The 15,715-nt window shown below is 47.7% G+C and overlaps 1 protein-coding gene across 2 annotated transcripts in view; it reads left to right on the top strand.

Annotated features, from left to right (window-relative positions):
• AVL9 (AVL9 cell migration associated) overlaps window positions 1-15,715 on the top strand; it is a 478,148-nt gene that overhangs the window by 354,649 nt on the left and 107,784 nt on the right. For both annotated transcript variants that reach the window (XR_015309867.1, XM_086964797.1), the window contains exon 9: window positions 15,174-15,243. Coding sequence is in view for 1 of the 2 variants with exons in the window: in XM_086964797.1 (XP_086820923.1) it covers window positions 15,174-15,243 (70 nt within the window). In the remaining variant the exon portion in view is untranslated. The remainder of the gene's footprint in view (window positions 1-15,173; window positions 15,244-15,715) is intronic.

Below are 15,715 nucleotides of genomic sequence, written 5' to 3' on the forward strand. Positions count from 1 at the left end.
AAGGCTCTGCAGAACCTTTTCCAGGTCCTCGACCAGAGCACAGTCACAAATCAAAGATGGGACCCCGAGATTCTCATCTGCATACCTTCCAGGGGATTTCCAGAGGCCAGGCTTTGCTTCCCACCTCATAACAGATTATGCTACACAGCTCTGGTATATGTCCATCCATTTTGCCAAGGAATTATTTTCCACTATGTTCATCTCAAGGGCAGCCAGGCACATGTCTCTGGTACTCCGAGAACATGTTCAGCCCCCACCAATCCTACTCTTTCTGTCAAAGCTTCAGGCTTAGCCTCAATACGACTAATCCTAAAAGTATTGTTCTCAGTTTCTCCTTAAGATTGCTTTATAGTGCCATGATGAAAAGCAGCTTGGCCTTCTATCATGTATTCAACTATTTTGTGGAATGTGATCCCACAAGGTTTAAAAAACTTTTCTTTGGACCATTCCTTCTTTTTTGTGCAGTACTGCAAATCAGGGACACCAGTCCAATATGGTCACCAGATTAGTGAATCAGGAAATTCTGAGCAGACAGCTGGCAGTCCTGTCCTCGGATTCCTGAGCCTCCACGAACATAGTCGCCAGAGTCAAGTTGCCTCTGCTCTTTCATGTGAGCCCACACCTCTTGTGGCGAATGGAACATGTAGTCTAGGCAGATAAGCTCCTTCTTCTGACTCCGTTCCTAGACCTTGTACTGTGATCTGTAGCAAAGTCCTCCATAGTTCCAGTTTAAGCAGAAGATCCCTTCGTTGACCTGATCTCATCTTCTCCTGGACTGCAGATTGCACCAGCGGCAATGAGTGCATCTGAGGATGCCACTGCAGACCATCTTGCAACCTCATTTGCTGGGTAACAGGGAGGATGGCGAGCTCGGAGTTCTTTGTAATTGGAGCTGCTACATGTGCCCCAACGCTTTCAAATGAAATTCAGTTGTACCATTTGCCTTATGCCTTTCTTCTGCAACCTTTCTGCGTATCTACGTTGGTGAGGCAGGCTGAAATAAAGAGCACTTAGTGGGAGCCTGTTGGACCTGCGATGGGCAAGCCCAGCACAAAGGGGGTAGCTTGGCTCAAGTGTCAAGGCAAGTGAAGGCTATCGTGTTAAGCCGGCTTTGACCCAATAATATCTCCTTGAACAACCACCAAAAAGAAGGACACCACACCACTGTTGTAGAAAAATACGATTCCTTTATGTAAAAATTCTCTGTTGTGAATGGGGATCAATTAGGAAAGCACAATTACATTTCTTTTGGGTCAAAATTTGCTGGGTTTCGATTTTGGAATAGATTCAATAAATAAGCTTTTGAGTACAGTTCATCAATAAATAGATTAAATATCAGGAATAAATATTGTCAATAAATAGAATAAATATCGGGAATAAATATCTTCAATAAATAGCATAAATATCACTGTCTGTGTAGCAGAGTAAATACTGGTTCAGTTCAAGAACATCTACAGATTCATTCTGGTATCGCTGCCACCAATTAAATACTTCAGGAACACTACATTTGCAAATACATTTCAGGTTGGAAAGATTACTCTTACAGTTTATGACGATTTCACCATTAGTGTACACAGGCTTCTCTGGGCTTAACAGGGAGTGCTGGGACTCTTTAAGAATCACACGGGGGTTATGCGCGTATATCTAAAAGGCAAGGAAAGACAGTGAACACTTCATTTACACTCGGCTGCCACCGGGTTGAGATCTCTGTTTGCCGGTGGGGGTCTAAGCGCGCCTAGGGGTTTCTGTCCCCGCTAGCACTCAGGCGGCACCAGTTCCAAGTCTTTAGACTGCCGAACGGGGCTGCCGAAGAGGTCACACAATCTTCGCGCTCAGTCAAATAAATGCCGGTTCACAGTTCCTTTATAACAGCGCTTCCCAACTGAAGAAACGGACCCACCTCACATCGGCTGCAATCGAAAAGCGATTCAGTCGGGTTCAGCACTTCTCTCGCCAGCGACGGGTTCTCAGGGGCTCCACGGACCTCCCTCCGACTTCCTCAAACAGGGATGGTTCCCGCCCACAGCTACAGTCGCCGATCCGCTGGGGAGGGGCAGAGACAGTAGTCCCGCCCAACGAAGGCCGGCCTTTCCCCACCCCGGCGCACCACCTCACCCCAGTCTGCGCAGGAAGCACTCTACGCCGGTGGAGCTCGGAGACGTCCGAGCTCCTCGCTGGAGGCGCCTGTCACACAAGGGGCACAGAAGACGCTCGTGGTCGCGGCGAACTTGCTCTCGCCTCGCGACCCGAGTCAGTCGTAATTCGCCACCGGGGGGGGGGCGGGGAGGCACACAAAAAATCAGCCACAGTCTCTTGGGGGTGACGAGGCACTCGCTGGGCAGGCGCTGTAGGCGCGAGGTCACCGCACACACAGCTGACTGGAACGCCAGTCAGGATCCACACCAGTGACTCTTGCTTGCTCTACTGCCCACGCTACCAGCTGCCTCAGGGGGTCAACAGGGCAGGTGTCAATCTGGTGTCAAGTCTGGAATCTCCTTCTTCACCTAGATCTGGAACATCATTATCCTATCTAGTCTTTTGGTCATCTAAAATGGCCGCCAGGGACTGGACCTTATATAGCCAGTGCCCTGAGGTGCTGGCTCGTGCCAGTAGGTTCTAGAACCTTCTTTGGGTTAGGCCAATGACATGGCACTACTGGGGTATTTGGATCTCTAACAGCCACCATACTGGGGTTCTAGAGCAGCCATTTTGTGTACCTGAGGGAAATAAAGTAATTCCTGTCAGGAATGCGCACCAAGTAAAAGGGCGCCAAAACCTTGAAAGGTCAGGGTTCATGGAGGCTCCACAGGGAGTCACTCTCATGAGGAAAATGGATGGCCACCATTTTGAAGTCATTCATACAGGTTGCCAATCCCAGTCTATAATGTCACAGGTTTCGCCAGGTGTCTTGTGAATAGGTGCCAAAAACCTTGTGAACAACTGGGCGTCAAGGAACATCTAGCCCCATTGAAACAGCACACAAAAAGGTCCTGGTAGACAAAGAAAAGCGACAAATTTTGGGAGGTACAGGGGAACAAAAGAAATCATAGTGGTGAGGGGACTCTCAGAAGCAGACGGGTCTAACATGCGTCCCCCCCAGCTGAAAGTGGGGAGAGCTACCCAACCCCTTGGGAGTTCTCAACACTAAGGCGGAAATACCTGGAGAGACCGTCTGCATTGGCGTGGTCAACTCCGGACCGGTGTTCCACCCGAAAGTCCATTCCCTGTAGGGAGATAGACCACCTCGACAGTTTGGGGTTTTCCCCCTTCATCTGGAGGGGTCGGTGGTCTGTCTGAACAAGGAAGTGCGAACCAAACAAGTATGGTCGCAGCTTCTTCAGTGCCCAGACCACCGCAAAGGCTTCCCGCTCAATGATACTCCACCTCTGTTCCCGGGGAAGCAGTCTCCGTGACAGAAAGACCACGGGTTGATCCAGACCATCCTCATTGAGTTGCGATAACACAGCCCCAATGCCAATGTCGGATGCATCTGTCTGGACAATGAATTCCTTTGTGAAGTCTGGAGCCTTCAAGATGGGAGCGTTACACAATGCTTGTTTCAGAGTGTCGAAGGCTCGCTGACAAGCCTCCGTCCAGATGACTCTCCTGGGTTGCTTCTTGGCCGTGAGTTCAGTAAGGGGTGCCACGATAGTGCCATACCCCTTCACAAACTGTCTGTAGTAGCCTGTGAGGCCCAGGAAGGCTCGGACCTCAGTCTGGGTCTTGGGGGGTTTCCAGGCCATGATTGCCTCAATCTTCGCCTGAAGGGGCTGCACCTTTCCCCTGCCCACCAAGTGACCTAAGTACACTACCGACCCCTGTCCAATCTGACATTTGCTGGCCTTGATTGTCAAGCCAGCCCTTTCCAGGGTTTGGAGAACGGCCTGTAAGTGCTGCAAGTGATCCTCCCAACTGCTACTGAAGATAGCTTTGTCATCTAAGTAGGCAGCAGAGAAGGACTCCATCCCGGTGAGGATCGTGTTCACCAGCCGCTGAAAAGTGGCAGGAGCGTTCTTGAGCCCGAAGGGCATGACACAGAACTGGTAGTGTCCATCAGGTGTGGAAAAGGCTGACCTTTCCTTGGCTCCATCAGTCATGGGAATCTGCCAGTACCCTGCAGTGAGGTCAATGGTACTGAGATATTGGGCAGCTCCCAACCGGTCAATCAGTTCATCCGCCCGTGGGATCGGATGAGCATCTGTTTTGGTTACCGAATTTAGTCCTCGGTAATCCACACAGAATCGTAATTCTGGTGTGGCGCCAGGTGGAGCGGCGTTGGGCACCAAAACCACCGGGCTAGACCAAGGGCTACTTGAAGGTTCAATGACCCCTAGCTCCAGCATCGTAGCTACTTCACTTCGAATGCTGGCCTTCACCTTGTCAGACAGCCGGTAAGACTTGGACTTCACAGGTGGGCTGTCTCCTGTGTTCACGTCATGGGTACACAGGTGGGTCTTACCCGGGACATGGGAGAACAGAGGAGCGAATGACCCCAAGACCTGGCGACATTCCTCCTGCTGCTCAGGAGTCAGGGATGGCGAGAGTTTCACTCCCTCCACCGACCCATCCTTTTCTTGAGACGCAAAAAGGTCAGGGAGAGGCTCTGTGTCCTCTTCCTCTGATCCATCAGTCACCATAACCAACATGACTTCGGGCCTCTCGTAGTGGGGCTTGAGGCGGTTGGCATGTAACACCCGATGTGGGTGCCGAGGGGTCTTCACGTCCACCAAGTAGGTAGCCTTGCCCATCTTCTCCAACACCTCATAGGGGCCTGTCCAACGGTCCTGGAGGGCACTCAGCTCTCCAGGCTCCATCACCCACACCTTCTGACCAGGCTCCAGCTCCACTGGGTGACTGGCTGGCTTCCAAGTTGTCAGAAGCTTGCTTCCACAACTTAGCCATTTGGCTCCGGAAGGCCAGCATGTAGCTCACCACGTCCTGGGGAACTTTCCGAGGAGACTTTTCCCAGGAGTCCCTCACCAGGCTGAGAGGTCCACGTACAGGGTGCCCGTACAAAAGCTCAAAGGGGCTAAAGCCCACTCCCTTGTGCGGCACTTCCCTGTAAGAAAAGAGCAAACAGGGTAGGAGGACGTCCCAATTCCTCCGCAGGCTTTCGGGTAGACTTCTGATCATACCCTTTAAGGTTTTGTTGAACCTTTCCACCAGGCCATTGGCCTGTGGGTGATAAGGAATGGTAAACCTGTAGGTCACCCCACACTCCTTCCAAATTGCCCGCATGTACGCTGACATGAAGTTGGTCCCCCTGTCAGACACAACTTCCTTGGGGAATCCCACTCGGGTAAAGATCCCCATCAGGGCCTTCGCCACTACCGGTGCAGTAATGGTTCTCAGAGGTATTGCCTCCGGATACCTTGTGGCATGATCCACCAGTACCAGGATGAACCTGTGACCGGATGTTGTCGACGGATCTAAGGGCCCAGCAATGTCGATGCCCACCCTTTCAAAGGGGGTGCCAACGACGGGAAGTGGTTCCAGGGGAGCCTTCAGCTTCATCCCTGTTTTCCCACTGGCTTGGCATGACACACACGACCGACAGTATGTATCGGACGCCACCCTCATTCGAGGCCAATAAAAGTGGGGGACAAGCCGTGCAAAGGTCTTGTCCTGTCCCAGGTGTCCTGCCAAGGGAATCTTGTGAGCCAACTCTAATAGGAAGGCTCGGTAACACTGTGGGACTACCAGGGCCCGTGACATCCGTGCACTGGCGCCCTGGGCTCACCATCCTCCCAGTAAACACGATAGTTCCCAGACTCATTACCTGCTGCCTGGGCTTCAGCCTGTTGCCTCAGACCCTCGAGGATGGGACATTCCCTCTGTCCCTTGCTCAGTTCCTCCCTGAATGGTCCTCCCTCCACTCGCCACTCAGTGGGGATAGGCAGATCCTCCAATGGAACCATGTCCTCCTCCGCGGACTCCGGGTCCATCTCCTCCGATGGCCTATCCGTCTCACGGGGCACGGACATCAAGGCAGGCTCTTCCTGTCCTCGAGATGCTCCCTCATCGGCAGCTGGGTGGGCCATTGTTCCAGGCTCCAACCCATGCGACTTCTCCTCCCGAGCAGCCGCCGACCTGGTACTCACACAGGCCCAATCAGGTGTACCCAGCATCTCAGAATGAGTCCGGTATTCCACCTCCTTCCAAGCATTGTGCTCCATATCATTGCCCAGTAGACAATCGACTGGCACGGCGGGGCTTACGGCAACTCGAAGTGAACCTGCAACCCCTCCCCACTCAAAGGGAACCTCAGCCACGGGATAGTGGCTCATTCTGCCATCAGCCATCGCGGCTGGATGAAGTACGGCTTGAATCACCTGCTCTGAGGACACCAGATGACTCCTAACTATAGTCATACTGGCTCCTGTATCTCTCAGAGTTTCCCCTCTATGGCCATTGATGGTGACCCATTGCCCATACTTGGTAGTATTTGGGGGCACCTGGATCTTTGGAACCATCTCCCGATCACCCATGGACACTAAGGTGACACCCGCCCACTCCTTCCCCTTAACTAAGGGCATCTCCTCCCCGAGCGCTACACTAGCAACTCCCGGGGCCTTTCCTCCAGTGGGAGGGGGTGGTCTCTTTGGCCATTTCGCGTCCCCCTTATAATGTCCAATACCACCGCACTCAAAGCAATGAACAACCCTTGGCTGCTGACTCTGGCCAGGATTAGGATTCTTTTGCGGGCTAGCCTTAGAGTTGGAGAAGAAACCTTTCCCCTTAAAGTTATTTTGGGGGCCTTTGGAGAACTCCTGTTTCTTATTATCTCCCCCCTCTTTCTTCTGGGGAGCGCCCTGTCCGGACTTCTGAGAATCTCCTCCCGTCCCCTTCGTGGACACTCGGGTACTTACCCAAATGTCCGCCTCCTCAGCAAGCTTACGGGGGCAAGTAAGTTTGCTGTCTACCAGGTGCTGCCTCAGCTCGGGAAGACATTTCTCGAGGAGATGTTCCTTGAGTATGAGATTGTACAACCCTTGATAGTCTTCCACCTCACTACCTTGGACCCACCCATCCAGGGCTTTCTTGGCATAATCCAGGAAGTTAACCCAATTCTGTGAGCTCAGTTTATGGCTGCCCCTAAACCTCTGCCGGTATTTCTCGGGGGTCAACCCAAACTTTCTAATGAGCGCCACCTTCATGGCGGGGTAGTCTACCTGATCCTCCGGGTCTAGGGCCAATAGGGCATCCCTACCTGTTGGAGGCATGTAACGATACAATCCACCACCCCAATGCTGCTCATGTAGACCTCATAGGCTGCCAGCCACTTAGCTATGTCATCTCCAACAGTATAGCTAGCGACCACGTCCTTGGGTAAGTGAAGCCTGAGCTCCCTGGCAAATTCCTTAGACTCAACACCCTCCGGAGTGATGTTAATGGCTCTGAGGTCGAGTTCTCATAGCTTGAACTCGTGTTCCATCCTCTTCCCTTCCATCTCCAGCTTAGCTAACTCCCACCTCAATTGTCTTTCCTCTCTTCTATCAGCTAACTCGGTCTCTGACAACCCTCCTGTTGATGCACTGCTGCCCTCCGTGAGGCTACCTTGGGGCTGATTATCATATCACCCACCCCCAGGGGACATTCCGCAGCTCTCTCAACGACAGTACCCCTGTCTGACTCCTCCTCCTCTACCATACCCTCCGGATGCGCCTCCACCCAGGCTCGCAGACTAATGCGAAGCTCCTCTCTTTTGGCCCCTCGCCTAACGAACACTCCCCTTTCCTGACATAACTCTTTGAGCTGCGCCACGGTATAGGTCTCCAGCTCTGACATATCGAATTCCATCTTGTCAGTGAAAAGTGTGGACAACCACCTCGAAGTAGGTTACAAGGATAGGAACTCTGAGGGTCACCTCCACCCACCTCCAGAAGAGAATTTGGAAAAAACAAAATATGGAATTGGAGGGCCGCTGGGAGAAAACTCCGGGTGTGTACCTGTGGCGCACGCGGAATTATTATGGGGTCCAAAACAAGCACGGCTCGTAATCCCACCCGCTGAGCACCAATTTTATGTTGGACCTGCGATGGGCAAGCCCAGCACAAAGGGGGTAGCTTGGCTCAAGTGTCAAGGCAAGTGAAGGCTATTGTGTTAAGCCGGCTTCGACCCAATAATATCTCCTTGAACAACCACCAAAAAGAAGGACACCACACCACTGTTGTAGAAAAATACGATTCCTTTATGTAAAAATTCTCTGTTGTGAATGGGGATCAATTAGGAAAGCACAATTACATTTCTTTTGGGTCAAAATTTGCTGGGTTTCGATTTTGGAATAGATTCAATAAATAAGCTTAGGAGTACAGTTCATCAATAAATAGATTAAATATCAGGAATAAATATTGTCAATAAATAGAATAAATATTGGGAATAAATATCTTCAATAAATAGCATAAATATCACTGTCTGTGTAGCAGAGTAAATACTGGTTCAGTTCAAGAACATCTACAGATTCATTCTGGTATCGCTGCCACCAATTAAATACTTCAGGAACACTACATTTGCAAATACATTTCAGGTTGGAAAGATTACTCTTACAGTTTATGACGATTTCACCATTAGTGTACACAGGCTTCTCTGGGCTTAACAGGGAGTGCTGGGACTCTTTAAGAATCACACGGGGGTTATGCGCGTATATCTAAAAGGCAAGGAAAGACAGTGAACACTTCATTTACACTCGGCTGCCACCGGGTTGAGATCTCTGTTTGCCGGTGGGGGTCTAAGCGCGCCTAGGGGTTTCTGTCACTACGCTAGCACTCAGGCGGCACCAGTTCCAAGTCTTTAGACTGCCGAACGGGGCTGCCGAAGAGGTCACACAATCTTCGCGCTCAGTCAAATAAATGCCGGTTCACAGTTCCTTTATAACCGCGCTTCCCACCTGAAGAAACGGGCCCACCTCACATCGGCTGCAATCGAAAAGCGATTCAGTCGGGTTCAGCACTTCTCTCGCCAGCGACGGGTTCTCAGGGGCTACACGGACCTCCCTCCGACTTCCTCAAACAGGGATGGTTCCCGCCCACAGCTACAGCCGCCGATCCACTGGGGAGGGGCAGAGACAGTAGTCCCGCCCAACGAATGCCGGCCTTTCCCCGCCCCGGCGCACCACCTCACCTCAGTCTGTGCAGGAAGCACTCTACGCCGGTGGAGCTCGGAGACGTCCGAGCTCCTCGCTGGAGGCGCCTGTCACACAAGGGGCACAGAAGTCGCTTGTGGTCGCGGCGAACTTGCTCTCGCCTCGCGACCCGAGTCAGTCGTAATTCGCCACCGGGGGGGGGGGGGGGTCGGGGAGGCACACGAAAAATCGGCCACAGTCTCTTGGGGGTGACTAGGCACTCGCTGGGCAGGCGCTGTAGGCGCGAGGTCACCGCACACACAGCTGACTGGAACGCCAGTCAGGATCCACGCCAGTGACTCTTCCTTGCTCTACTGCCCGTGCTACCAGCTGCCTCAGGGGGTTAACAGGGCAGGTGTCAATCTGGTGTCAAGTCTGGAATCTCCTTCTTCACCTAGATCTGGAACATCATTATCCTATCTAGTCTTTTGGTCATCTAAAATGGCCGCCAGGGACTGGACCTTATATAGCCAGTGCCCTGAGGTGCTGGCTCGTGCCAGTAGGTTCTAGAACCTTCTTTGGGTTAGGCCAATGACATGGCACTACTGGGGTATTTGGATCTCTAACAGCCACCATACTGGGGTTCTAGAGCAGCCATTTTGTGTACCTGAGGGAAATAAAGTAATTCCTGTCAGGAATGCGCACCAAGTAAAAGGGCGCCAAAACCTTGAAAGGTCAGGGTTCATGGAGGCTCCACAGGGAGTCACTCTCATGAGGAAAATGGATGGCCACCATTTTGAAGTCATTCATACAGGTTGCCAATCCCAGTCTATAATGTCACAGGTTTCGCCAGGTGTCTTGTGAATAGGTGCCAAAAACCTTGTGAACAACTGGGCGTCAAGGAACATCTAGCCCCATTGAAACAGCACACAAAAAGGTCCTGGTAGACAAAGAAAAGCGACAAATTTTGGGAGGTACAGGGGAACAAAAGAAATCATAGTGGTGAGGGGACTCTCAGAAGCAGACGGGTCTAACAGAGCCCAATACATTTTTGGCCATCATGTGTGTTGACTACCTGCCTTATTCCTCTTTTTAAACGCTTTGAGTATATTTAATATTAAAACGAGCATCACAAATATTTTGAGGAAATTAATTGAAAATGAGTAAACTGATGCCATATTTCAGAATGTTTGTACCAAATGTATAACTGCCAGACAGTCATGTGTGACACCTTAAACTAGACTTAGCTTTTAGACATTGCATTTTAGGAATTGTTGTATCGGTTTTAAAGCTGTGTGCATGGCCACTATATTTTCCACATGCAAAGTGTTGTTGGCTAAAATGCCATGAAAGTCTGTTCTTGTGATACAAGAGAGAGAACCACATGGCATTTATGAGAATTCGTGTGCATCTCCTACTGTTGCCTTAAAACACGGCTTCGTTTTTGTTATGTTTATTTCAAGCAAATGATTCTGCCATTGGACATGTGCAGTGGGCCGTGTTTTTGTATTCCTCTCCAGGAGCTTTGCTCCATGTGATTCATGTTTTAGCATGAGCGATTTATTCAGGAAAAAGTGGTAGTTTTACTAATGGGGCTAAATGGGGTGTACAGTCAGCAACAGAATACATGACTTTGTAGTAATGGGAAATCGTTCCTGCTGTCTAAACCTATTATATCAAATTATCCCCAGAATACCTATGAATTACTGCCAGATTAACTCCTGCAGTATAATAAATACTGGTGGTAAAATGCATTCCCACCATCCTTCCAAGTCAAACTAAGATAATCTCTGAACTGATACTAAATATTGTAACGTGGTAAGGAACTGTGGCTATTTAAAGTTCAGGTTCGTTATGTGTATTATAGATTCATGTCATGACAAGGGAATGTTTTTTGATATTTTTTATCACTGTCCCTTCTGAGTTTATTAAAATTAGAATATGCATTTGGCAATATACAAAAAGCAGACATGCTAGTCCGACTATAATATTTAAACTTCAACAGTCAGGCGGTACAAGGTCTACTATCAATGTAAATGTACTCTATGTTCCAAAAAAGATCTAAGCTACACCTCAATCTAATATTAAAAGTTAATTGTAAGAATGTTATACATTGCCTTAAATTATTATGTCAGAGAAAATAATTGATATACAATTTTATGCCACAAAATGTCTTACAGTGACCATACAGTAAGTACTTTAGTCATGCCATCTTACCAATGCTGCAAATATTACCATGCAGTGGAATGTTGATTGAGCGGTTATCTCCCCAGGTAGTATTTCTAACAGAGGAAGACCTTAGGTGTTGGGCAGTGACAAAATGTCTCATAAAGTTTCAAGTAGGATTCAATGAAGGCCTTTTCTTTCACGTTTCAAGACCATACATGATTTTTGATGGTTAGCAAGTGAGCCTTCCTATGTATGATCCCAGTTTTTGCTGCCAGTTGTATTTACTTCCATGTAGTGCTGGCATTTCAGTGCAACCTTTCCGAGCCAATCCCTAACCATTGTTCTCCCCTTTAGCTTAAGCACTGCTTAGTGCCCAAATAGGTCCTGGTGGTGCCCTAATTGGAAACATCACATATGAGAGATTTCCTAACACAGTGCTATGTGTGCCTTGGCATCTGTATGGGTTTGTCTGCCAATGTGTTTTCACTCAAAGTGATAATCCTGCCTTTCAGTTTGATATTAGACTGTCAAAACCCAGACCCAGCACTTAAAAATCAGTCATTAATCGTAGCATTCTTACTGACACGGATCACCACACCCATGTGCGCAGATACAGTAAGGCATGCTGTATTGTTGATAAATTGGCAACCATGCTCCAAACCAAGCTTTGTTTTATTTGATTACTGTGACAAATTGTGGACTTAACTATTGAACTTTAAACCTCCAAAGTGTGATGTCTTAATTGTAATAACATTGTTTGCATTGCCTTTCTGTTTTCATATTCCTAAGGCTTTGTCTGAGTGTGGGATACACTAGAGTAGCGGGATAACTTTTGGTTAAGAACTGATCTAATTTTTTTCTGTATTGTTGACTGCTACTCGTATTGGTTACATCACTGCAACCAGCACCTTGCCATTGCAACTTATCATTATCCTCAGCGAGTGTGTAGTTTTATTAGCTCCATCCATCATGCACTTCAGTTGGAAACGACCATCCTTTTGATGGTGCACCACCAGAATTGTGCCCTATCTCTTTTTTCTGGCTATGGGACTCTGTGTACTTTACCCCTGCTAACCAGTAGTAAAGTGCCGGTGCTCTCCTGTCTTTAACATTTTTTAATTGATATACTCCAAATTGACATATTTAAATCACCTACATGTCCGTAGTTTAGTCCAAAATGTTCCCAGCACAGGTAGGTTATGTCACTATTAGACACCAGCACCTATTGTACCAGCCACTTCAGCATGGCTAGCTGTTTGATAAACACTAGGATGCAATATTAATTTCAATAATGCTGTCTTTGGATAGAAAACAGTTAGAAACAACATTCAAGGACTCTTTCAAATAATTATTGAAAGCCCAATCCTGTGGGTAAGTCGTACATTTAATAATTATTGAGGAAAACATACTTTTGGAAAGTTAACTTTTCCCTGCCTAAAGTCTCTGGACTTATTTGCATTAGCCTTCAGCTGCAGCCCTTTGGGTGCTCAAGGCATAAATGAGGAGTGAAAATTGCTCCAAGAGCAGAGATAAATGCATGGGTATGTGAAGGTGTTTTAATCCACTGGCAGAGGACCATTTGGGCTGTGCCAAGGAATTACATTTGCAAAAGATGCCTCCCCATCCCAGGCAGATGTCAGATGACACCCTTCTTTTGTTCCCCCAGTTTGGCAGACACCAATCCCAGTGGGAGGAAAGTTGCCCCCAGAACTGATTTAGAGTAACCACAGAGGATGGGCTCCACATTTACCTGGCTGTACCTCTGTGGCGTGTATGCAGGCTTTGCATAAGGGAAAGGCATCTCACCATCTTGAATTAAAGCAGAGAGTTGCACTGTGGGATTGTTAGCTGCAGGGCACTCAGGAAATGCTGCAGAAGTGGGTAATGTAACCTGTGAGAACTTTGATCCCATTGGTTAGGGAGGAGCCAGGAGTGACCTCCACCCACAAGCCGGTGCCAGGTATAAATATGGCATCCGAAATGCCGTCCTCTGAATACTACTGAACCGTATGAGGTTCAAAAGAGGACTGAAACTGCTGTCTGAGACCTGAGAAGAGGTATGAATGTTTGCGCCTGCTGTCTCTATTACCCAGGACAAAGAGGAAGACTCCAGTGGTCATAAGGCTGGCCTCCTGTTCAAGCTATAGGGACACAACAATCTACAAGAGGGCTTGCCTGCAACTGCCCAGCCGTTCCAACTGGACCTGCTGTTGGCCTATGCTTAATGATTCCTGATCGTTGAGTGCTGTTCCTGAGGTACTGAAATACGTGCCTGCATCTGGCTGAACTTTTCCTTTGACCCTTGAGAACCTTGGACTATGAAACTTGTTGGCACCAAAGACCTCTGGACTACTTGGATAAACTTTACAAGCTGATCTGAAGGTGCTTTGCAGTTGTGCTGAAGAATCTGGTTGCTCGCACTCTGAGCTTTTTCAGGAAGGCAAATTCTCTGCATTGGGCCTGTACAAAGACGGTACCTGGCCTAATAGAGCCCTCTTAAGCTACAGACTGGCCCCACTGGAGGAATCCATGTTTCAAAAAAGTGGCTAAGTGCAAATAAACAAATGTTAACTGAAAGGAGGCGTCAAAAGTATACGGCCAGCAAGAAACCTATCCTAAGCATGAAATTCAATTGTTTTACTGCTACGAGCTTTCCCTCAAAAAACCAATGGCTTCACTGAGACTTTGTCCAATGATTAATAGGCCTCTGGAGCCCTCTTTGGCTACAGCATGCTGCCTTGCCCTGCAGAGGATTTTTGATTCCCATTTTTTAGACTAAATCCCATGGTAAAACCTTTGACCTGGTGAAACCTTGTTCTGGTATCTGACCTTTGCTCCATCGTGGTCGGCCTCAAATTGTGCTGAAGTCCTGGTCTACTGTGACCAGTTGCCCACAGTTGGTGCTTAACATATTTTGGTGGTTTTTGTATTTAAAACTTTAAAAAATCATATCTAACGTTCCCTTAATCAGATTTTTGTCGTTTTGGTGTCATTTTACTCTTTTATTATTTAAGATGTCCTATATTTTTCTAAATTTGGTTGGTATTTTTCTTATGTTGTGTTATGACTTTATTACTGTTTTTGTACTGCATAAATAATTTACACATTGCATCTAAGTTAAGCCTGTGCGCTCTGTGTCATAGCAACTAGGGATTTGAGCTTAGGTTAAATCAGAGACGTTAAGTGGTTCCCTGGGACAAGGGTTGTGTTTATCACTTAAGGTGGGTAGTCACCCCTTGACTAACATCCTAATTGCTTATAACTTCCATATAAGTCTTATATAAAGAGGAATTGTCTCGGCCTTAATCAAACGTGCCTTTGACAACCACCTCCTCCAGAAAGCTACTTTTGACACTAATATGGCAAGCAGCTGCAGACCTGTCTCCAACAACAAGTGTGTCTTGAAAGTTATAGATAAACTAGAATCATACGTAAATCAAATGCGTCATTCTGTAAATCTAAAAAAAACAAGTACAGTTAAAAGCAGATTGTTAAAAATGTACTTGTTTTTGAAAAATCTAAGGTCAACAAGAGTGTATGACTGAGTGAAAATTACTGTACTTGATGTAGCATGGAATCCCAGTCCACTTACTTTTAGGTGCTGTTCCAAAGGAGCAGAGCATGACCTCTGAAGGACTACGTGCAATAAACCTGTTTATTGATCTAGATGAATGTTTCTTTATGGCTGATCCTACAATTCAGTGTACATTCTTGGCAAGCCCTTGTTAAGTATACAGCCTCTAATTACCCAATTATCAACCATTTCAACATGTCTGTAAAACCGCTGGATGACAAAGCTGCATTGTTCACGGACCCACATGTGCTATGGATTTTACTGTTTTGGCACAAATCATTTCCTAAAGTGTTAACAGGGTACTGTGCTTCTGTTGTTATTTTTAGCTTCCCTTCCACCTGTACATTGATGTCCATTAATCTCTTTTAGGTCCTTTTCTATGTTTCTCCTGTCAATAGGCTGGTGGGAGCCCTGATGACGGTTTTATCCCTATACCCTGGTAAGCTATGCTGCTCATTCTTCATGTTTCTTTATGCAGAATAGCTGAAACCTTCCTTGTCTATCCATATTGCCATCCTAAACAACAAGGATGAATATATTGTTGCTAAGATTTATTTATGAAGTAGGAGAGCTGCAAATCACACTTTATTACTGTTTTCTTGCTAAAAAAGGCATTACTGCTTTCAGAGAGCCCTTTTACATGTCATGTTACTTACTCTTATGCTCCTCCCACTTTCATGTCTTCATTCTTTTCCCCCTTCTTGTGTTAGCCCCACCATCTACCCAACTGTTGTGGGAATTAAAGGGGTACCTTTTCACCCTCTCTGTTAGAGCCTGGCTACTCTTATGGTTTAGGATATCTTCAATTTCTGTGGGTGGTATCTTGCTCTCCGCCTTCATATGCATGGGAGTTCCATCCCTATCTTGTCTCTGTATTTCCATCCCCCACCTTAGTTCAGGTTTACTCTGCT

Source organism: Lissotriton vulgaris, chromosome 4_1 (genome assembly GCF_964263255.1).
Source record: "Lissotriton vulgaris chromosome 4_1, aLisVul1.2, whole genome shotgun sequence".
Taxonomy (NCBI): Eukaryota; Metazoa; Chordata; class Amphibia; order Caudata; family Salamandridae; genus Lissotriton; species Lissotriton vulgaris.